Source organism: Phaseolus vulgaris, chromosome 3 (genome assembly GCF_000499845.2).
Source record: "Phaseolus vulgaris cultivar G19833 chromosome 3, P. vulgaris v2.0, whole genome shotgun sequence".
Taxonomy (NCBI): domain Eukaryota; kingdom Viridiplantae; phylum Streptophyta; class Magnoliopsida; order Fabales; family Fabaceae; genus Phaseolus; species Phaseolus vulgaris.
The window spans coordinates 44401357-44425113 of NC_023757.2; the positions used below are offsets into that span (position 1 = coordinate 44401357).

A 23757-nucleotide genomic window follows, 5' to 3' on the forward strand; every position below is an offset into this window, starting at 1 on the left:
ATAGTATTATATTATAGTAAAAAATAATATACCTTTAAAAAATGTATGTATTTAATGAATTTCTTTATTAGTACAATTTAAATTCAAATTTCACTGAAAATAAAAAAATTATAATAATTTTTTTATACATATTTTATTACACATATGTTATGAGAATAATAATGTAAATTATTTACCAAATTTATATAAAAAAACAAAATTTATTCTAAATTTATATTTAAAAAATTATTTTTCATTCAATAAAATCAACAGATACTTCTTACACAATACGGATCAATCCAAACTATATTTTACAGACCAAATATGATATGGACTAGTTTGCATTCTCATCCATAAAGCAAATACATCAAGCTTAATTATATTATAAAATCGAAAACAAATATCACTTTCATTAGACAAAATTTCATCAAGCGAATTGATATACTATTAATTACTATGATGTAGAAAGTAACATTTTATTATTTGTAATAATTTTTTTTTTAAAAAATACAATAATAAAAAAACAACAAGCAGAGTCCTATAACTACCCCTTGTGTAAAAGATACCCATATAATTCGCTGTTTAATTGGTTATAAATGATTCCATACCCTTTATTTCGCGTCTTGGTGAACGATGTGTGAGTTCTCAAGTTTTCATGGAGCAAATTGTTTTTCAAATTTTAGAAATGGAGGAAAAATAATTTAATCGATTAAAAACATCAAAGTCAGGTTAGTCTTTGCAATTATAAGTTAATTTACCATTTTTCCCCTATTATCTAAAAGATGAAACTCCAAATATTTAACATCTTATTTGTCCTCCCACTCTAACCTATCTAGAATAATCTGCAGAAAGAAATGAAGGAGAAGAAAATAAGAGACGAATGATGTCTAATACATTTTTAATATGTTATGTGTTTCTGACGCAATATTTATATTATATGATGTTATGTATAACGCTCGAGGCATATTTTATATAGAGGGAAAAAGAAAAGGAAACATAAAATGGGCTCCGTACCACAGTCCAGAGAAGGCCCATAAGGAAAAGACAATTTCAAGACTTTTCTCATGCTAAGTGGACTGCTTCTTCCTGCACCTCCATCACTTCTTCTCATCTTCATAAACTTTAAAAATCCCAAAATTACTCTTCACTAGAAAGATAATGAGAGAAGCTTTGTTTTACATTTTGTTATTAAGTGAAAAAAAGTGCATGGTGCTTGATGTTGCTTTGGTGGAGGTGGTGACAGTTGTGGGGTGTTGTGGTGGTAGTGGTGGTGACAACGGTAGAGTGGTGCCAGTAGTATTGTTGTGGCGGTGACTTGTCATTCTTAGGTAAGTTTTTTAATCTGGTGCCTTAAATACTTAATTTTGGATTGGTTAATTTGTTGGATCAACAAATCACACAATCCGTAACAATTAATGTGAGGCAATCATGTTCTGGATTACATAATATGGAACTCAGTTCTGGATTTGGAATAACATTTCGGATTACTCAATCTGTAATAAAACATTATGTTATGCATCAGGTAATCCAAAATATTTTTCTAGTTCAAAACTAAGTTTCATATTATGTAATCCAGAAGATAAGCACAAAATTAAAGTGTTCCGAATTAGTTAATCTATATGTATACGATATCCAAAATGAACCAAACTCATACTTTCAGATTGTGTAATCTGATACTAAATGAATTATGGATTATGTTCTTACAAAAAGGGACCAAGAACACTCAAACTAAAACAAGATGGCCTTTTACAGATCTTCTGATTTCGGGCTATACTCTCGGGTTTCTATTGGGCTGGATTACTTCTTGGGCTGGACTCTCAACTGGGCTAGGCTCGCGGTTGTTCCTCTCTGCTGCTTCTCTCGGCTATTCATCTCGGCTGTTCTTCTCGGCTGCACCACTCGGCTACTCCTCTCGGTTGGTATTCATCACAGGTGGGGGGATGTACCTGCAAGTCGCTCCGATGCCAAAGTCAGAAACAATGTAATGGTTTTTCAGATAAAATCACTCTTACCTTTTTCTTGTGCTGACCTCCTATTTATAGGGTTTCGTTGATGAGCCTTCAACAGTACTTTTGGACTTTCTTCTCACACCTTTTTATTACTTTTACACCCCCTTGTGCAAGTTCCTTATTTAAATTGGGCTTTATTATGATTTTTATTATCTTTTCAGGTTTCGGTTTAAACCTCTCGGTTTCAACCTTTTTCCCTTGTTTACTCAATGTTGTTCTCGGCCTAAACCTCTCGGTTTTAGCCTACCAGTACACTAGCCCCCGAGACAAAAATATTTTTATTTCAAGTTTTAAAGAAATATTTGTGTCTTAATATAATATAATAATTTTTGACGTTTGATTTGATTTGATATGGAACGCTTTGATTTCTGCGCTTTATTTTGGTCAGTTTTCATGACTTGACAGGAACTTGCTATTTTGACCGTTAGATGACATATGTTTGAATGGTGCCACATTGTTTATATCGTTTGAAATTCTAGGGTTTTGCCTGGGCTATAAATAGGTTTGCCATTGGGTTTTTTATGATTGTGAGCTTTGCTGCTGTTTAGAAGGAAGCATATTGTCAATCTTCGTTCAATTCTTGCGAAGGTAATGTCTCTCTCAAGTTCTTCTGCTACTGATGAATTTTCAAGCGCGGGTGGTGAATCAACTGGCCGAGTGGTTCGAGAAGAAGTTCCTCCTGAGTCAAAATCTTCTTCTGCTACTCCATCTTGTATGAATGATTCAAGTGGAGCTCCTACTATTGATGTTCCTCAAGAAGTCGATTTTATGTTGCCTCGGAAAAACCTTCGTCCGGGTTATCAGTGGGTTAACCCTAGGGTTCGGGAATATTTTTCGAAGTATCGTTCTGCTACCGAACTTCGTAGTTTTCTTTCTCATTCTCAGATTTATTATTCTGATATTGAAAACGATATTATTTCCTTTCGGCGTGTTGGGGATGTTGATAATGTTTGCCATGGCCGAGAAGATGATAATTATGAATTTTTCTATTTTTATGCTTGCTTTTTTAGAGACCTTCATATTCGATTGCCTTTGAACAACTTTCAAATAGGCGTTCTTAATTTTCTTAATGTTGCCCCTACTCAGCTTCACCCTAATGGTTGGGCTGCCATGCAAGCCTTTAGTATTTTGTGTAAATTACTGTCGCTTTCTCCTAGTCCAGCTTCGTTCCTGTATTATTATAGTTCTCGGCCTGGTAAACGACCAGGATGGCTTTCTCTTATTAGTAAATCCAACGTTTGCTTCCTTAAACCTTTTACATCATCTTATAAGAATTTTAAGGGAGGTTTTTTCAAAATTCTAATAGAGCCGATAGGGAAAGAGTATTTTTTCAATGGAGAGTCTCCAAAATTTCCTCTTTACTGGACAAGAGATCCGGTGAAGTTTAATTCAATATCTTTTCACTCAATGGGGGCGGCCGATCGTCATGTTATTGAAGTTTTCAGTCACCTCTCGTACCAAGTTCCCACTCGCGCCTTGCTACAATTGTACACTTCGTCCCATCCACGAGAAGATCTTACTGGTAGGTGGTTGTTCTTCATGTACTTGTTTGATAGGATGTGTTTTTTAACTTTGCTAAGTTTTTTATTGATTTTCAACTTTGATGGCAAGCACAAATTTGAAAGCTCAGTCTTATTTTTCGAAGCTGCTAAACAAAATAGGTGATGTAACTCCTCGGCGCGAAAATGTGGTGAATCCTGTTGTTGAAACGGAAGAAGCGGAGCGTGTTGCACCTGTTGAAATGGTTGAAGTTGCGCATCATGTTGATGTTGCTGGGCCTTCGAAAAAATCAAAGAAACGAGATAGAAGCAGCAAGAGATCACACTCTTCTTCTCGGCGTCATCGTCGTGTTGAGAATGTGTCATCGGAACCACTTTCTGAAACCATTTTTTGTGCATCAACTAAGTATGCGAAGTTTGTCCAAACTTCTTTTAATGAATCGTCTTACAATATGTTGAAAAATATGAATGCTGCTTCATTGGCTGATTCGATTATTGAATTGTCGAGTAGAAGTTTGTTGATTGGAAAAATGATGAAGGAGAAAAATGGAAACTGTGTGTCTTTATCTGAATTTGAGAAATTGAGGACTGACCTTGCTGAATACAAGGAGAAAACGAGCTCTTTGTTCGAGCAACTAGAAGAAATGAAGAAACAAAAAGGTGAACAAGAAGTTGCAAAGGAAGAGTTTAAAAAAGAAATTGTTGAATTGAAGAATGAAAGCTCGAGGTCAAGTGAAGAAAACGCTCAACTCCGTAAAGAGAATCAACTGCTGAATGAGAAGGTGTTAGCGTTATTGTCTACGAACGAAGCCGACAAAAATGCCATCAAACTCATGGATGAAGAGATAAGTCAGCTGAGGACCAACGTTTTTGAAGCCGAAAGCTTTATATTTGAACAACATCAACTTGGTTTTGAGAAAGCGCTTCAACAAGCCAAATATTTTTATAGGATTCCACTTGATGAAGGCAACTTTGATGTTAAAAAGGATTTTTACAAGGGTGAATTGGTGCCGGCTAGCGAAATCCCAGACACAGATGCTGAAGATGTCAATATTGAGAGCTAGAAAGGCGTAGGTGTGCTTGCCGAAAGTATATTTATTTTGAACTACAAATCCATGTATGGATGCTTTTTGATATGCTAATCCATGTGGGGGGATTCGTTTTGTTAAATGTACTGTCTTTTTGAAAGCCTTAATACATATAAAGTGTTAGATTGTCAACTGTTATATTGTTTTGCATTATTGGTCGTATTCTACATAATTGTCATCCACCGAGTTAATTGTACTATTCTTAATGCGATGATGTTGTTCATACGGCGAGTACCTGTCGGTTTTTATCCGAAAGTGGTTTCGAAATAACGGATTCTTTGTGGATTTTGTAATCTATGAACGCATGAAATCAAATTGATGTAAAATATTATAATGGGTATTGATTCATAATTTATTAGTGGTTTTATCCAATTTATTATCAACAAAAGTATGGTATGCGAGTGAATTTTTTATTGGAAATGGAAGCGTTCGAGATCACAAGTTTTTATGAATATGCGAATTTTCGGATGGATTTTCTCTTAGAGTGAAATCATCTAAAGCCGAAAGTTTTATGAATACGTTTCTTTTCGGGTGGGTTTTCACTTAGAGTGAAATCATCCAAGACCGAAAGATTTATGAATGTTTCTTTTCGGGTGGGTTTTCACTTAGTGAAATCATCCAAGACCGAAAGATTTATGAATACGTTTCTTTTCGGGTGGGTTTTCACTTAGTGAAATCATCCAGGACCGAAAGCTTTATGAATATGTTTCTTTTCGGGTGGGTTTTCACTTAGAGTGAAATCATCCAAGACCGAAAGCTTTATGAATGTTTCTTTTCGGGTGGGTTTTCACTTAGAGTGAAATCATCCAAGACCGAAAGATTTATGAATACGTTTCTTTTCGGGTGGGTTTTCACTTAGTGAAATCGTCCAAGGCCGAAAGATTTATGAATACGTTTCTTTTCGGGTGGGTTTTCACTTAGTGAGATCATCCAAGACCGAAAGTTATGAATACGTTTCTTTTCGGGTAGGTTTTCACTTAGAGTGAAATCATCCAAGACCGAAAGCTTTTATGAATACGTTTCTTTTCGGGTGGGTTTTCACTTAGTGAAATCGTCCAAGGCCGAAAGATTTATGAATACGTTTCTTTTCGGGTGGGTTTTCACTTAGTGAAATCATCCAAGACCGAAAGTTATGAATACGTTTCTTTTCGGGTGGGTTTTCACTTAGAGTGAAATCATCCAAGACCGAAAGCTTTATGAATACGTTTCTTTTCGGGTGGGTTTTCACTTAGAGTGAAATCATCCAAGACCGAAAGTTATGTAAATGAACGACACATTGTTAATGGATAATGCTTCTTCATTGATGGATAGATATATATATACAGCCTTCTTTGTACATCTTCAAATTTCAACTAAAATAAAACTTTAAATGACTTGTATTCCATGTTCTCGGTACTATTTTTTCTTCTAGAGTTTCTAATCTGTATGCTCCATTTTGCAAATTTTCGAGTATCCTGAATGGACCTTCCCAATTAGAGGCCAATTTTCCATGTCGCGGATCTTTTCGTGCATCAGTTCGCATTCTCCATACTAAGTCCCCCTCCTTAAAATCTCTGAATTTTACTTTCGCATTGAACCTTTTCATTGCTCTTCTTTTTACTGCTGCCTCTTTTATCTTTGCTCGTTCTCTGAGTTCTTCAATGAGATCAAGGTCGGTTCTCAAGCATTCATTGTTAATATTCCAGTCTTCTATCTGCCTTCGTAACGTTGGTTCATTCACTTCTACAGGTAACATTGCATCCGTCCCATATGTGAGGTTGAATGGTGTTTCACCAGTTGAAGTTTGTGGTGTACATCTATATGCCCATAAGATCTCTGGTAACTTCTCTGCCCACAAACCTTTGGCATTTCCTAACCTCTTCTTCAATTGTCCCAAAATAACTTTGTTTGCAGCCTCCGCTTGTCCATTCGTCTGCGGATGTTCAACTGAAGTGCTTGTTGACTTGATTCCCAAATCTGCATAAAATTCCATAAGTTTTTTGTCAATGAATTGTCGGCCATTATCAGTTATTATGGTGTGTGGGATTCCAAATCGACATATTATATTTTTCCATACAAATGTTTGAACTTGCTGAGCTGTTATCTTAGTCAGTGCTTCTGCTTCTATCCATTTCGTAAAGTAATCTACAGCGACTATCATGAATTTAGTTTGTCCTCGGCCAAGTGGAAATGGACCGAGTATATCAATTCCCCATTTTGCAAAGGGCCATGGAGAAGTAATTCCTTGTAACGCCTGTGCTGGTATATGGTTCAAACTTCCAAATTCTTGACACTTCTTGCATGTTTTAACATAAATTTCACAATCTTCTCGGAGTGTTGGCCAATAATATCCAGCTCTGCAAACTTTTGTTGCCATTGTTCGGGCTCCACAATGTAAGCCACATATTCCTTCATGAAGTTCTTTCACTACATACTGAGCTTGCTCTTTTGAGAGACATTTCAACAAAGGTATCGAATATCCACGTTTGTAGAGTTCATCTCCAATTAACACAAAACTAGCTATTTTTTTGGTCATTTTTGTATCCAATTGAACACCTTGCTCTTGATTCTTTATGGCTTCCAAATATGTTTCTATCCATTCATCTGTTGTTGTGGTGACGTTGCAACATTCTTCGAAACCGACTGTCGGGTGACTGAGGGTTTGTTGTATAACCGAATTGTGTTGGAGTTGCCGTTGTTGACTTGCCAATTTGGATAATGAATCTGCTTTCATGTTTAGCTCTCTCGGAATATATTTTATTTCAGCTTGTTTGAAACATTGCATGACATTTAATACCTTATGATAATATTGCATCAATAATGGATCTTTTACCTGATAATCTCCTCGTACCTGTCCCACTGAGAGCTGAGAATCACTTTTGCAAATGACGTTTTCAACTCCCATGTCTCTCGCCAGTAGCAGTCCTGCAATAAGAGCTTCGTATTCGGCCTGGTTGTTGGATGTTCTGAACTCGAATCTCAATGTCATCTCTATTTGGAAGTTGTCTGGTCCTTCAAGTACTATCCTTGCTCCGCTTCCTTTTTTGCTTGATGCGCCATCTACATACAATATCCACTGCTCCTGCTATGCTGTTGTCGGCATCTGGATGATGAAATCTGCAAGGGCTTGATTTGATTGGTCCTCTCGGTTCATACTTGATTCCATATTCGGAAAGCTCCATTGACCATGTCACCATCCTACCTGCAAGTTCTGGTTTTCTCAAGATTTTTGATATTGGATAATCTGTCCTCACAATTATCTGATGATTCTGAAAGTATGGCCGAAGACGTCTTGCGGCGTACACCAGGGTTAAGGCGACTTTTTCTACTTTGGGATATCTGGTTTCAGCATTTTGGAGGGATCTACTTACGAAGTATATTGGTTTCTGGTCTGGATTCTCTTGGATTAACGCTGCTCCTATGGCTTCATTGGAAGTTGCTAAGTAAACTATGATGGGTTGGGTCAACTCAGGTTTGATTAGGATTGGTGGTTCAGCAACCATGCTTTTGATTTGAGAGAAGGCTTGCTCACATTTTTCATTCCACTCAAAGGTTTCAGATTTTTTTAACAGGCTTATTATCGGTTTAGTTTTTTCGGCTAAGATCGGTAAAAACCTTGACAATGAATTTAGCTTTCCCACTAACCTCTGCACCTCTTTCAGGTTTTTCGGGTTCCCCATCTTCATAATTGCTTCACATTTATCAGGATTAGCCTCAATCCCTCTGTTGGTCAACATAAAACCTAGAAATTTTCCACCTTTGACGCCGAATACACATTTTTCTGGGTTGAGACGTATATTGTACTCTCTTATGCGTGAAAACACCTCCTCAAGATCTCCCAAATGTTTCTCCACTTTCTCTGACTTCACAACCATATCGTCCACATATACTTCCATGTTTCTTCCAATTTGATCTTTGAACACCTTATCCATCAATCTCTGATACGTTGCTCCGGCATTCTTTAAGCCGAAAGGCATGACTTTGTAACAATAATTTGCCGTATCTGTGGTAAAAGCTGTTTTGGGCACATCTGGCTCATACATCTGTATTTGGTTATACCCTGAATAAGCATCAAGAAAACTCATCATTTCTTGTCCAGACGCCCCATCTACCAATCGGTCAATGTTGGGCAATGGATATGTATCTTTCGGACAAGCCTTATTTAAGTCTGTATAATCTGTACACATTCTCCACTTTCCATTTGGTTTTTTGACGAGCACCACATTGGACAACCATGTCGTATATTGAGCTTCCTTAATGAAACCGGCTTGCATTAACTTCTCAGTTTCTTCCATTGCTGCCTTTCTTCTCTCTTCACCCAACTTTCTTCGTTTCTGAGATATCGGTCTTGCTTCTCGGCATACCGACAACTTATGACAAATTACCTTTGGATCAATTCCAGGTATATCAGACGGTGCCCAAGCGAATAAGTCTTTGTTGTTGCGTAACAATGTGACAAGTTTGTTTAACAATTCTTCGGGCAAACTTCCACTTATATAAGTGCATTGCTTCTCATCCCGGCCTAATACCACAGCTGTAGTCTCTTCTTTCGGTTCCAACCTTTCATCATTTAATCTCGGGTCCAAATCCGCCATTGCCACCATTCTTTCGGTATCTTTGTGTGTTTTTAAATTCATCTTTAGACCGGCTGCATAACATTCTCGAGCATCTCTTTGATTAACATAAACTGTTGCTATCTCCCCCTTTTCTGTTGGAAATTTCATTGCTAGATGTGGCGTTGAAACTATTGCTCCCAACTTATTCAAAGAAGAACGTCCTAACAACACATTATACGACGTAGAAGCATCCACCACCAAATATCTGATTTTAATCTTTTTAGTCTTACTTCCTCTTCCGAACGTAGTCATCAAATCCACATACCCTTTCGTGCTGACTCTCTCCCCTGAAAAACCAATGATTTGTTCTCGGAAAGGTACAATGTCTTCTTCTTTCAGATGCAATCTTTTGAAAGTATCCCAAAACAGAATATCAACTGAGCTGCCTTGATCAACCAAGGTTTTCATGACGGCATATTCGGCTATTTCAACTGTTATCACCATAGGATCGTCGTGATCGGGATCAATTTCTTGGAAATCTTCATCTGTAAAAAGCATTGGTGGCAAAGTTCTTCTTTTAAAAATGTGGTTAATGGTCCTTATACTTCTCCAATGTTGTTTCCTTGCTGATGATGATTCTTTTCCAGAGAAACCACCTAAAATAGTGTTTATAAACCCCCTGACAGGTCTCCCCAAGCTTCGTTCCCTACTTCTCCTTACTGATTGTGTGTTTTGATAAACCCTGTCATTTCTTCCTTCTGATCTTCCACCTCTTCTATCATCTCTTTTTTCTATTCTTTTTTCTCTTTCAAATTTGTCTGCCCTTCTTCCCCCTGTTTCAATTCCTTTCAATCTTCTCTCCGAACTGGTCCTCAGTCTAACATTTCCTCCTTGAACAAAACGCTTCAACTGCCCAGCCTGAATCAATTCTTCTATTCTATCTTTCAACCCGACACACTCCTCTGTATGGTGGCCATGATTTTTATGATATTCACAATGTTTGGTGTGGTCGGCCCTTTCCGGTGTTCGCACTTTTCTAGTTGGTGGTATTATCTCTGCCGCCATGGCTTCTTGTAAGACTCTTGTTCTGTTTGTATTTAAGGGTGTGTATTGCTGGAACTTTCGGCTTCTGAATTCTTCCCTGGCTCTTCTAGCCATAGGTCCACTTTCTTTTTCTATCACCTTTTTTTCACCTCCATCCATCCTTGCCTGGTTCCGGAACTCTCTCAGTTCTTCCATTTGCATGAACTTTGACGCTCGTTGTCTTAGCTCATCTAAACTAGTCGCAGGTTTCTTGCAGAGACTATCAGCAAACGGTCCCGGCTTTAATGCTGTTATCATATGATGCATGGTAACCTCTGGGCTGAGGTTTCGAATTCCCAGGGCAACCTTCCCAAAGCGTTCCATGAACATTCTTAACGACTCTCCCTTTTCTTGCCTTATATTCACCAAAGCAATCGAAGTTAAACAATGGGGGCGACTAGTTGCGAACTGAGCTCCAAACTTTTCCACCAATGTATCAAAACAATCTATGCTCAAAGGCGGAAGGCGTGTGAACCAACTTAACGTTGTCCCTTTTAAGGTTGTAGGGAACACTCTGCACATAATAGCATCGTTCCACGTATATAGACTGATCTGCGTGGTGTATACCGCAACATGTTCATTAGGGTCTGTGCTTCCGTCATACTTGTCAATAGTTAAACTTCTCCAATTGTCAGGCAATGGAGTATCAACTATAACATCACAGAAGGGATGTTTTCTTGAAGATGCTCCTGCAAAAACTTCAGAATCTCCAAGGAATCTTCTTTTCGTTTGGGAACTTTCATTATGATAAACCCTCTCATTGACTTGTGCTCTTGGCTGAACAGTTTCAAATGATGCATTCAAAACTGTCTCCTCTTGTAATTTCCTCCTCATGCGTGCATTTTCGGCTCTTAACATACTCAGCTCTTCTTCATTACTCTTTTTTAACGTCTCGAACTCTTTTTGCAGCTGCACCAACATTGTCATTGGCATACTGACGTTATCTACTTACTCTCCGTCTTGTCCTTCTCTCTGATCCATCTTGTCTCCTACCTTTCCTTCTAACTAGTTCTCGGCCCCACGGTGGGCGCCAAAATGTTCTTACAAAAAGGGACCAAGAACACTCAAACTAAAACAAGATGGCCTTTTACAGATCTTCTGATTTCGGGCTATACTCTCGGGTTTCTATTAGGCTGGATTACTTCTTGGGCTGGACTCTCAACTGGGCTAGGCTCGCGGTTGTTCCTCTCGGCTGCTTCTCTCGGCTATTCATCTCGGCTGTTCTTCTCGGCTGCACCACTCGGCTACTCCTCTCGGTTGGTATTCATCACAGGTGGGGGGATGTACCTGCAAGTCGCTCCGATGCCAAAGTCAGAAACAATGTAATGGTTTTTCAGATAAAATCACTCTTACCTTTTTCTTGTGCTGACCTCCTATTTATAGGGTTTCGTTGATGGACCTTCAACAGTACTTTTGGACTTTCTTCTCACACCTTTTTATTACTTTTACACCCCCTTGTGCAAGTTCCTTATTTAAATTGGGTTTTATTATGATTTTTATTATCTTTTCAGGTTTCGGTTTAAAGCTCTCGGTTTCAACCTTTTTCCCTTGTTTACTCAATGTTGTTCTCGGCCTAAACCTCTCGGTTTTAGCCTACCAGTACAGATTACTTAATTTATATAGTATAAATGTGATTATATATGGTTGTTGTATGATCTCAACATATAATTTTAAAGAAAAATTATAAAAAATTATGTACCATTTGATATTTATTGAATTTTTTTTATCTTATTCCGGTTAAGTCCCTCTGAACAAGCATTAGTATACATTAAGAAATTTAACTCCGTAATATTTAATCTTTTAGTTTCAATATCATGCAATAATTAGTTTGTCAAACATTGATTAATTTTGCATCCAATACTAAGAAGTATACGTTAGCTGATAAGGTTGTGTATAAAATGGATAGGCCTTTGCGTTGCGTTGCGGAAGCGGCAGTGTAAGATGTGACGTAGAGTAATGGTATTTGTCCCTTATTGTTATTGGAAACAACAAAACAAAACAAGCTTCACCAAAGGGGAATTTCATTCCTTCAAGCCTTCAACCAACTGATACTGTTCAGATTCAGCACTTCTAAGGTCCCAACCCTATCTTAGACAATACTTTGCTTAATCAATAATTTTTTTCAGACAAGGTACCAAGTTTAATACATTATAGCTACTTTCTTAAAAATCATATAATGTAATATCAACTTATAGTTTTTGTTCATTAATTGAAGGTTACAATCTGTCACAATAGTGTTTGGTCATTGTTAAGCTCTCAATTATTAACACTTACCTAACTCAAATTATTCTCTCTTGTCTAAGACACTTTTTTTTTTCTCTTTTAAAAGAAGACACTTTTTTTTTATGGAAATAAGGATTTAATTAATTTCAATTATATCACGATAATCAACCACCTTTGTTTGATACTACTTCTCTTAATCAACTAATCATATCAATTTGAATATAGAGTATACAACGGTATGTTGACTTTCATTTTATTTATTTTTCTTTTAAAGCATCTAATATTTATATAACCTTTGTGTCTTGTCCATTCGTTCCAACTAATTAATAAGTGTTTTATTTTAAACTTACTGATGTTACTTGTTATAGGTAGAGCCTTAACAATTGTGTTGCTTTTATTGTAAGTGATTCTTTCTTACCTAGTACCAAGCATTCTCATACCCTTGGAGTGTAAAGTCAAAAAATGACTAGTTACTCTTACATTTGAAGGTCTAGTTTTTTTTTATCACAAAGTGTTAGTGAGATTCATTAGTAGTTTCTTAATAACATGCATTGCAGCTGTCGAACATCACTCAACTTAAGTTTCAGAAGCTAAATGAAGCATTTTCAACAACCCATTTACAAATAGGTTAACTTGTATCAAGAAAACAAGAAAAATCCAACTTTAGTTTAAAATTGCTTTTTGTATTATATACTTAAAGATTAACACATATTCATCATTTAGAATTAAATTTATGATCAATTATTAAAAATATTAATTGAATCCTAGCAATTGAATAATTTATTAATGTAATTATAATTTTTTTAATACCTTATAATGTATCTCGCCACTCATACAATCTTTATATACAAAATTGATTTGCCTTTGAAAGTTTTTAAAACGTGCGAAGAAATTTTTAACCATTGAAAATAGAATAATTGTTATTACCCTATTACGGATTGTTTCCTTCTTATTTACGATTTTAATACTATACATATATGATTAAATTCAGCTAAATATATAATAATTTTTTTAGAGTTGTCACCTCCACCACAAAGAAACTCTCCATGATAATTGGTTAGATTAATTGAAAGGTTGTTTTTGTTTGAGTAACTATGTGTTTAATCTCTTAATAAGACAAATATTTAATATATTTTACCAATATCACTAAATTACAATAAAAAAGGAGAAACTTTTTTTATTAAAAGTTGATGAACCAATTATTATTCTTATTATTACACTTAGAATATGTTTGACCCAATTTTTAAGTCTATGTTTTGAAAAAAAAAATCAAGAAAAAGTGCTAGCCAATCACTTTTTTTTTTCTTAAAAACTCTTAAAAACAGAAGGTACTAATTTTTAATAGAACAAAATTTCAAAGTATATGTTTTATTCATAATAGGTAGGCAGACCATTGGCTCATTTTGGAATTTCATTCAACAAGTAACAAATTCGATGTATCTTGTGCCCAAAAAAGAAGAATATACACAAATTCAACAATTTTATTTGCTAACAAGAGGATTCTGTGATGGAAAATCAGCAATTTAATAGTTTGTTTGACATTCGATTGCTTAGATTTTGTATATGTAGTCAAATTAATATCGTTCTCTATAGCAAAGTCTCTTCAATGTGATTAGTTAAGAACCTAAATAATTCTTTGGATTATAAATATAATGATTGGATGAATGAATAGTTGAAAGGAAAAGCTAATATATACTGTGCTTGATTCCTACCGCCCAAGAAGCTGCGAGGTAGTTGCTGGTGCCAGCCACGCTTCCGGTCGGTGCTACCACACGACCACGTGTCAAATTTCCATTGGTTACACGTCCAAACAATGCCGAGATGTCGGTTCCTAATGACACTGTATCTTTCTCTCTCCTCGCACAAACAAAAAATCGCACTATGCTGAAGAAGCTACGTTACATTCCTTATCTTCAGAAAATAAAAAACAAGAACAAAAAAACAACAAAGAACATAACTCAACCCAGAGATACTTAAGCGTGACTTATTAGCAGAGCAGCTTTATTTTAATTTACTAATTAAAAAAGGAAAAATAAATTATAAATTAATTGTAATTATAATAAGGGCCAATGAAGAGGTCCACGTAGCAGTAGCGGCGAAGGCAGGACCAACCAAACCAAACGCCACGCCTCCTCTTTTGAAAGTAATCCATGCCGTTGCAAGTTGCAACACCCGTCACTCCAAATCCGCGTGGCTTTCAAGGGAGAAACGGCTCCGTTTCGAGCAAGTGATTTATGTTGCTGTGTATTATCAGCTTTTAGATCACCTGGGAAGAAAACCAAAACCGAAAAAGGGTGCTGCTGCCTGCTTCCTGCTGCCAATTTCACGTTATCATTCTCCAAATTAAACCCCCATTCCCTCAATTGACGAGTTTCTCGTGATCCTCCTCTCGCCATCATCGTCTTCCTTGTGCCCTAATCGATTCCCTCGTTGTGGGTTCTGATCGTATTGGGCTCTACAACGCTGTCATCGACCGTGATCAATCATTCATAAACCAAAAGCAAGAAATCCTTTTTTTTTTGCCCAATAAATTAGTATTTTTTTTTTTTGCATTTTCCGATGACGTATTACGATAATGACGGTGGTGGGAGAGGGGAGGTGGTGCCGGACGTTGCCATCACAATCCAACCCGATGATGGTAATGGGTACTATGTGAAATTGAGGCCCTGTCCCGATGACGGTTCTCCGCTGGGTGCGGCGGTGGAGCCTTCTGTGAAGACGATAAGAGCCACCGTGTGGTATTGGTTGAAATTGGTGGTGTTGTTTTTATGCCTGGGGTTTTTGGCTGTCGTTGTGCTTGTCTGGATTGGACCTTTTTGCATGGACAAGGTTTGTTCTTTCTTCCCCCACTCGCTGTTATGGATTTGAGGATTGTTTTTCCCTTGTAAAGTTTTGATTTTGATGATGATATAGCTGGATTGCACTCTTTATGCTGCATAGTGTAGAATAATTGTGTTTTGCATTCTTTTTGTTGTCTCTAACATGAAACATAGATTAAAATGTTTGACTTATAATGGATGATTTAATTTTTTATTTTTGGCAGGGGGTTATTCCGATATTAAATTGGGAGACAGAGACTTTCAGCACTCCAATATTAACTGTTTTGGTGTTTGCCTCCGTAGCAGTATTCCCAACCCTGCTCTTGCCATCTACACCTTCTATGTGGGTGGCTGGAATGACATTTGGTTATGGCTTTGGGTTCTTGCTAATTATATCTGCAGCAGCTATTGGTGTATCACTCCCTTTTATCATTGGCAAAACCTTCCACCATAAAATTGAAGTACATGCTTTGTCTTGAATCAGAGTTGGTTTGTGTGCAGGTTTTTGCCTCACCTTTATGATATGGATTCAGTGTTTTGTGTATGCAGGGGTGGTTGGAGAAGTATCCAAACAAGGCTTCTATTCTAAGGTCTGCTGGTGGAGGGAACTGGTTTCATCAGTTCCGAGCTGTTGCCTTAATCAGAATTTCCCCATTCCCTTACTTAATCTTCAACTATTGTGCTGTGGCAACAAATGTTAAGTATGGGCCTTATATTGTTGGATCCTTGGTAGGAATGGTGCCAGAAATATTTGTTGCAATCTACACGTAGGGTTTCTCTCTGTCTCCCTCATTCACTTTTTTAAGTTATAGTAAGAAAGTTTATGTGTTTTTTTGCTTGGTTATATGCATGCTTAGGTTAATTATTTCCTGACCACTTTTTGCTCACTTTTGAATAACTCTGACTCTTGCTTGATTATGTTTAGAATAATATGGTTGTTTGTTTGTGCAAAACACATAGTTCATCTGTTAAAAATTGCCTCGCTCTGATATGGTTTGAATTTTCAATAACTGATACAATTTAGAGTCCTGCCAAACCTTCATCTTGCATTACCTTGTTTTCTATTTCCCCTTGTTGCAATATGTTTCTTTCATGATTATTCATTCATTATGGAATAGTTCTAAAACTTATTTGGTGAACCGATGAATCTTCAATATATTGATGAGAGTGAGATAAACCTTCCGATTTTCCTTTTTTTGTGAGATGGATAATTGTTTTTGCTTGTGCTTTTTAAATTTCTGGTTGTATTTTGCGGTAAAGCTTCTCTATGCATTCTTCCAACCAAACTTGGGGATTCTTTTATGGTCATCAAAGTTTGACACTAGTGCATTTTTTAATAAATGAGCATCTTCATATTGTGTCCTCACATTTTGATATTCCTTGAATTTGACCAAGTAGTTAGTGTTTCGTTAACTTGATTCCCTTGTTAGATCTTAATTAGGAATGCTATTAATCACACCAGCTTTATATCACCGACCATTCTATGCTTTATGTAGAAGATATTGATCTGTTTCCATGCATGACCTATGAGTGTGGCTTCTTAAATACATCAATATACTGGGCTTGTGTCTGCTAAATGATCATGGTCACGTATATATGGAACTAATTTACACAAAAAGGCCTGATTGCATCGTGCATACCTAGGGAAGCTCCAACTACCAACCGGTTCCACCAATCAAAACTCAAGGCTGTTAATTATATTTGGCTGTTCTACCTTTTCTAATACCATTGCTGTTTTGTCACCTATACTATCATAGTTTCTGTGTCGCACTTGATAAAAAAAGGGCAACCATAACTGCCATACAATCAATTCAGCATGCAGAGTTGTTATTGAATGTCAATGGGATTATTTTATGTCACCAACTCATCATATTGTAGTATGGTAAGGAAAACAAATGTTAGTGCAACATAGATTGTTTGATTCTCAAAATACCTAAGCTCTGTCAATGAGGGTTGTCAGGATAGGATTGAACAAAATTGAGAAAAGGTCTAGGAATTATGGTTTGATATTTACCTGTGGTTTTTCATCTGCAAGTTATATGTAACTGTAAGCCTTTGGTTGAGGCTTTTAGATTGCTCTGACCGCCCTTCCTAACTTTTACTAACCGTAAATAAACTTGTGTTCTTATGGATAAAAGGGCTTGCACCATTACGTTATATTTTGCTTTGAGAATGTATCTTTACTTGGTCAGCAATAACACTGTTGCTGTTAATTCAATGTTAGACCGTTGGACCTTTTCTTTTTTTCTCTTTAGTTCCTCGTTTTTTTTTCTTGAAAAATTGCCTTTCGATGCCCTGCTTTTGAATCTTTTTCTTGCAAATGCATTTTATCTGATAATGGTAATGACTTTGATCATTAGTTAGTGTGCTTTTTTCAACTTTGCATCTGACGCGTATTTTATGTTACATCTGTAATCCATTGTTTCAAATTGACCCATTTCAAAATAAGTTGGTTGGTTATGAAAATCGAAACTTCAATTCAAAGTATCTGGATCCTCTCAAACTCATTGTTTAGTTGCCTATTTTTCTGCAGTGGAATCTTGATTCGTACATTGGCTGATGCTTCGCATGAAAAACATTCTCTATCTGCCCCCCAAATTATTCTCAATGTTGCCGGCTTCTGCATAACGGTAGCGACGACCATCTTCATCACAGCTTTTGCTAGAAGACGGCTTGATGAGTTGCAGAGGGAGGAGACATTGTTGCAATAGTATTCCACAAGTTTTAGTCTGGTTTGTTTGTTTCCTTATATGAAGCAGTTCCTACTATATATGAATCAGGTCCTACTATAAGGAGACATTATCCATTGGAAGAGTCGACCGTCAAATGTATTATAGCCAGTGGGGGAAGGGTTGACCAAGGATATTGAAGAAACAGACTGACATGACCAACACCTATTTTAGTGCAGCATTTCAATTCCTTGTTCCTTATACGGTTTACAGAAATTTTGTTTCTTAGTTCTACCTCATTTATCATGCTGTATATGAATGAAATTCCCGATTTATCATCATTGATTTGAATTCGGCAAGATTCGTTTGTGTAAATCCTATGCCTCAATGTTCCTGGACTTCACATGGACTTTTTATTTCTTTACTTTGTTTTGGTTGCATTGGTTTATCTTTCCAAGTTTCACATTTCATTTACTAGGTAAAATTAGGGTGGCAAACCGATCGATCAGTGGATGAACATATTTATTAATCTATTTTGATCCTTTAAAATTTTAATTAAAAGTCTGATCTAGTTTAATTTATTTAATAGAAATTTAATTCTCTAATGAATAGAGTAAAGTTGTTTCATCATATTTTTGTTCTTAGTAAGTTCACTTTTTCTTCTTTCTTCTTTGAATTAGTTTTACGTCTTTCTGTACCTAGATATGCATAACTTACATGTGAGGTATTTGTCGTAAGGTATTTGTCTCTAGGATTAGTTTTTTAAGTTTAAGATCTAGTAAGTCTGAGACTCATGTTAGGTCATTTTTGTGTTTTTTATGAGTTCGTGCTAAAGGTTTCATCTATTTAAAACGGCAAGTACTCATGGTAAAATCTTATTATCTTATTTTTATTTTTATTACATTCAAATCTCTTTTGCTTGGTAAATGACGCAGATAAAAAGGATTAGGAATGTTTGGTTTACATTATTCAGATTAGGAATACATTATTTAGATTACGAATAACTTGGAAAGTGCACCAATGGCTTAGGGGGACAACATTGTATGTATGAAGCATTTCTCATTTTTCACTCAGTGTTGGAATTGTCCTCTTTCAGAAACTCGTAAAATCTTGTAGCCAAACTCTCTTTCAAAGCAGGAGAAACAGGAATCTCGCCAATCATAGTCTCCAACACTGCCTCTGAAAGTGCCTTGTTCTCTATCACTACATACTCATTTTCTGGAATTGTGTCATCTTTTGAGAAACTAAGCTGCAATTTGAGGGGGAAAATGTGTCATTGAGAAGAGTAAACTATATATGTGCACAGGTTCATTATACTATTCAATTTCACAAGCAGTTGGTGATCATACTCACCCCCAATGTTCCAGTGGGTGATTGTCTATAGAAAACAGTTGAGCCTGGTGGAAAATTTTGATCCTTGAATGCATATCTGAATTCTTCAATAGCTTTTTCTTCTGCTTCACCATAACTTCCAACGGATTTCATAAAGATCACACAGTTCTCAGATACTTTCCTTACATATTCAGGTCCATCCAATGTTCTTAACTTTGACCCTCGAATGTATTTTTCAAAGGGACCTGATTAAACACAATCATTTATAATTTCATATGCCATTCATCAAACAGTTTTACAAATAAAGTGACAACAATTTAATCGTATTCAAGAATATAGTGGTTGGACATGAGATTCAATTTTTCTTGTTCATATTATAAAAATTAACAACTAAGAAAAGTTATAACTTGTTAAGAGAAAAAAAATTCTTACTTAATGACTATCCACTATCTTACATAAAATACGATAATGAAGTCGATATGCACATGGTTGAATATATCAAACAAAACTAATTGTTTAATTGAAGAAATGATACTATTTTCTTAAAAAATAGTTATACAAGACAAAATCCTGAGCACAAGTTATCTTCAACGCATGTGTAAGAAAATTATTTAACTTTGAACCAACAATTTTTACAGTAAAAGAAGTTAACATATTATAAGCTCAAAAAATCACAGCCAAAAAAAATATTGACAACTCTTTCAAAAAGTTTAGGAGATTAGAGTAAAAAAGCTATTATTAATTTATAATTACTAGAAGTAATAGATTTTTAAGGTGTGGAAAGTATGTCATTTAATTTGACTGATATAAGGTACCTTTGATGATATCTCTGTAGAACTCAAGAGACTCCAGCAATTCAGCTGCATTCTTGCCCTTCCATTTGGCACAGAGCCATGCCACAGCCTTCTCTTCCAAATAAACCCCAATTCCAGTGAACTTCACAAACTCTCCTTCAATATTCAACCCTCTCACCCCTATGCAAAATCAAATTGATCAAGTAAATCAAAGAAAAACAAGATAAATGAATTCTTTTTTCTAGTCTTAATTACTTTTTAACATGCTCAATTTTGTATCTTCAAGCAACAACAGTCTTAACTCTAGCAAGTTTCAAGCAAAACTTTTTGTTATCTCAAATCATGTAAAAGTTGAGACTATCATTAAGAACATGTCTATAAGAACATGTCTCTGTTTTAACTTATTGAGAGTGTTTTAAGAATAAAATGGCCAAACTTAAACCAGTACTAAATGATGAAGGTATAATAGAATCAACCTGCTCCACCAAGGAAATAGGATTTGGTAGAAGAAGGAGGTGTGACAACTGCAGGGAATTGAAGGAACTCCACTGTGACACTAGTGATGGATGGTGGTGTGGCCATCATAAGAGCAACAAATGGAGGATGTTGTATGTGTTTTAACTTGTTGAATAACTGAGATGGCCTTCACTTATTTCAACTCTCATTACATTCTTAAATACACCAATGCTCTTTTCTAAATGAATATTTAAAAAAAAAATAGATGGCAGAAATGATGGATTACCAACTTCTAAATTAATATAATTCTGGGTTGGTCGATGAAATCACATAATCACTGATCCCCGTCAAACCAGACAACTCATACTTCAGACTTTTCAAAGAAATTATGATATTTTAAACAACTACTGCACTGGCTACTGAATTTTATACAACTTATGAGAATTAATGAAGTTCATAAGCAGCTATGTGGGGTACCAATAATTGGTAGTGAATCTATTCTTAATTTATGCACTGCAGATGCAACAACACAAAAGCAAAGACAGTAATTATCATCATCTTGTTACATTTCATCAAGAGATAAAAAATATCATTCATTCTCTCCCTCCCCAAGGGAGAAGATTCCACTTTAAAAGAGATGATTATGCATGTTCTCGCCGATTCGAGGTCCGTCAGAATCTGGGTGAGCTCCGGATAGTTTTCCTTCAAACTCTAGTCAGCCTTCCTGAAAAAAGGGAGTTACATAGGTAGAAAATGTTTTGATTCTCAAGTCAGTAACAACATAAAATTTTGTGTATGTAGTAAAAATAGTGCTAAGATTTTAGTTGAGAGTACTCTCTGTGAATGGTCATGTATTTATAAGTCTTCATGGGTTTGGATCTTTGACTCTGGCTTCTCCAGGTTTTAATGTGGCATATTTCATAAAATTTGAATATTATGTATATAAATCAAAATATTTGGTAATATAATTAGAGCATTTATGTAATATATATTCATCAACCATACTCATATAATAATCAATATCAATCACCACAACCCTATTTCATACCAAAATCCTCATCAACAATCATATGGATCACACATGAATTCATACACCCCAGATATCCAAGAAATGTCTTTCGAAAGACTTGTATTAAGTAAGTCCTATCAGAGGTTAACATATGCCAAAACCTTCTTTTTCTATCGACAACAAAGAATAGAACCAATACAGCCAACGACTTAGATTACCAACGAATCCAAGAAAAATGATCAGGATAAGTTCAATACAGCCAAAGTCGTGCATCTCATATATCACAGTGTGCATGAACTCCTCCATCAACTTCTCATCACCTGATATTATGTGACTTGGACCATCAATGAAGTTAGGGGATCTCTATTACAACATAGATTGTGATGCATATCCACCACTCATACAATATTTAAGATTTCTCAAATCAATTACACATATGGTAATTTCATACACATTCCATCATTCACACCATTTAATATTATTTAGAAATTTCACACTTTAATTGAATATACAAACTTATATTCATTTTATATTTATAAAAAAAATATTATATAATCAAATTCATAAAAGATACAAGAAGAAAAGAAAGAGAAAGAAAGAAATTTAATTAATAATAAAAAATTTAAAGATCATTTCAAGAACAATCCAACCATATAACTTCTAAACAATTTTAAATGATGAATGCAATTATTATTTTCTCAAGCATTTTCTTTAATCAATTTCATACACTCCGATCATTCAAATTCATTTTAATTAAATCTGCATAATACAACTATCAGATTAATTTATTCAAATCAATTATCCTAAAATTCTATTTAAACACAAATAGCTTCTCTCTCCCTTACGTCAAATTATTTATTCTTGAGAAAATTTTAACTCAAAAAAATAACCACTTCAAAATCTATAGACCTAAAAGCATATTATTCAAGCATTAAAAAATAAATAAAATTTAGTATGTGATAACACAAGAGGAATTTTTTTTCATAATTCTACCTTAAAATCCTTTTGTAAGGAAGAGTATTCCCCATTTATATATTTGTTCATGTTCTATATTTAGTACATGCAAGACTTGTTTTTTCGACTTGGTATTTCCCAATGTAAAAGTTGTGGGACCCAGCTGTTCACTACTGCGACAAGACAAGAGAAAGATCCACATGCACTAATACACTACTTTCATTTTTTTCAAAATAATAATTAATTAAATATGATGAAATTAAATTTTAATTGTTTCGAGAGAACGAATACACTACAAATAATTTAAAGATCTATAAATTTTGGTTTATAATAAAATTTGAAACAAAATTTATTATTACTGTATTGATTTGTTTGTAGGAAAGTTGAATGAAAAATAGAAAAAAATACAAAATTTTATAACATTATTACGATTATTCTTATTATATTACAATTTTTTTAAAGATTTTTAAAACTCAATAAAAATATAAAATGAATTAAAATATAAATTAACGTATACTGGTAGCTTTTAAATAGATACTCAATCATTTATTTATTTAATAGAATGACATTTATACTCAATACTTTAAATATACATATATTTTCTTTATGTTTAATAATGTAACACTTATTCAATTTTTTAATAACTTTTTTATTTTATATATTCTGAAATTTTAATTTTATAGTTTTTATGTAAATTTTAAAGAATATGATATTTTAAATTAAATAAAATTATTAATGTCAATATGAAAAGAGACGAATATTATTATAAAAGTATAAATGAAATGAATTTATATTTAAATGTTATAAAAGATATGAATATCATTTTATTAAAAAAATAAAAGAGAGATACATCTCTATTTTAAAACTAAATGAAATTAAGTATTTAACATGTAAATATATATAAGCATAAATAGAAAAAAAATATTGTAATTGTTTTAGAAAAAATAGTGTTAATACAAATTGACATAGAAAAAGAAAGACAAAAATGAGCAGGCGCCGAAATTACAGAATCTCTGAACAGTATCACCGTATCCCAAATCTTTAAAATTAAACTAATTCTACATGAAAACATAATGTCACCCTAGAAGAAACAAACCATGGACAAAACAATGAAATTCCCCATATTCTCTAGTTTTATTCGTTTCAAATAAATAAAATATTACATAACTCCACCAATTTCGTTTTCTTTATAAATCCTACACTGAACTCTAAATTCTAAATTCTTTAAAAATTATAGTTATATTCAAATTTTATGCCTATTCACTCCTAACAGGGTTCGTGTGTTGCAGTCACAAATTTCCCATATAA

General features: G+C 34.8%; 2 protein-coding genes across 2 annotated transcripts; one reads left to right on the top strand and one right to left on the bottom strand.

The window, feature by feature from the left end:
- The first annotated feature begins 14258 nt into the window (after positions 1–14258).
- Positions 14259–18279, top strand: LOC137808029 (uncharacterized). Its single transcript, XM_068608923.1, has 4 exons — positions 14259–15245; positions 15460–15696; positions 15785–16002; positions 17769–18279. The coding sequence occupies exons 1-4, from the start codon at positions 14976–14978 to the stop codon at positions 17944–17946; spliced, it is 903 nt and encodes a 300-aa protein (XP_068465024.1). The 5' UTR covers positions 14259–14975; the 3' UTR covers positions 17947–18279.
- Positions 18280–18849: 570 nt separating this feature from the next.
- Positions 18850–20879, bottom strand: LOC137808030 (chalcone--flavanone isomerase 1B-2-like). Its single transcript, XM_068608924.1, has 4 exons — positions 20507–20879; positions 20052–20210; positions 19258–19481; positions 18850–19153 (listed from the first exon to the last, which is right to left on the bottom strand). Exons 1-4 carry the CDS (start codon positions 20613–20615, stop codon positions 18971–18973), a joined length of 675 nt encoding a protein of 224 aa, XP_068465025.1. The 5' UTR covers positions 20616–20879; the 3' UTR covers positions 18850–18970.
- Positions 20880–23757: the final 2878 nt, after the last annotated feature.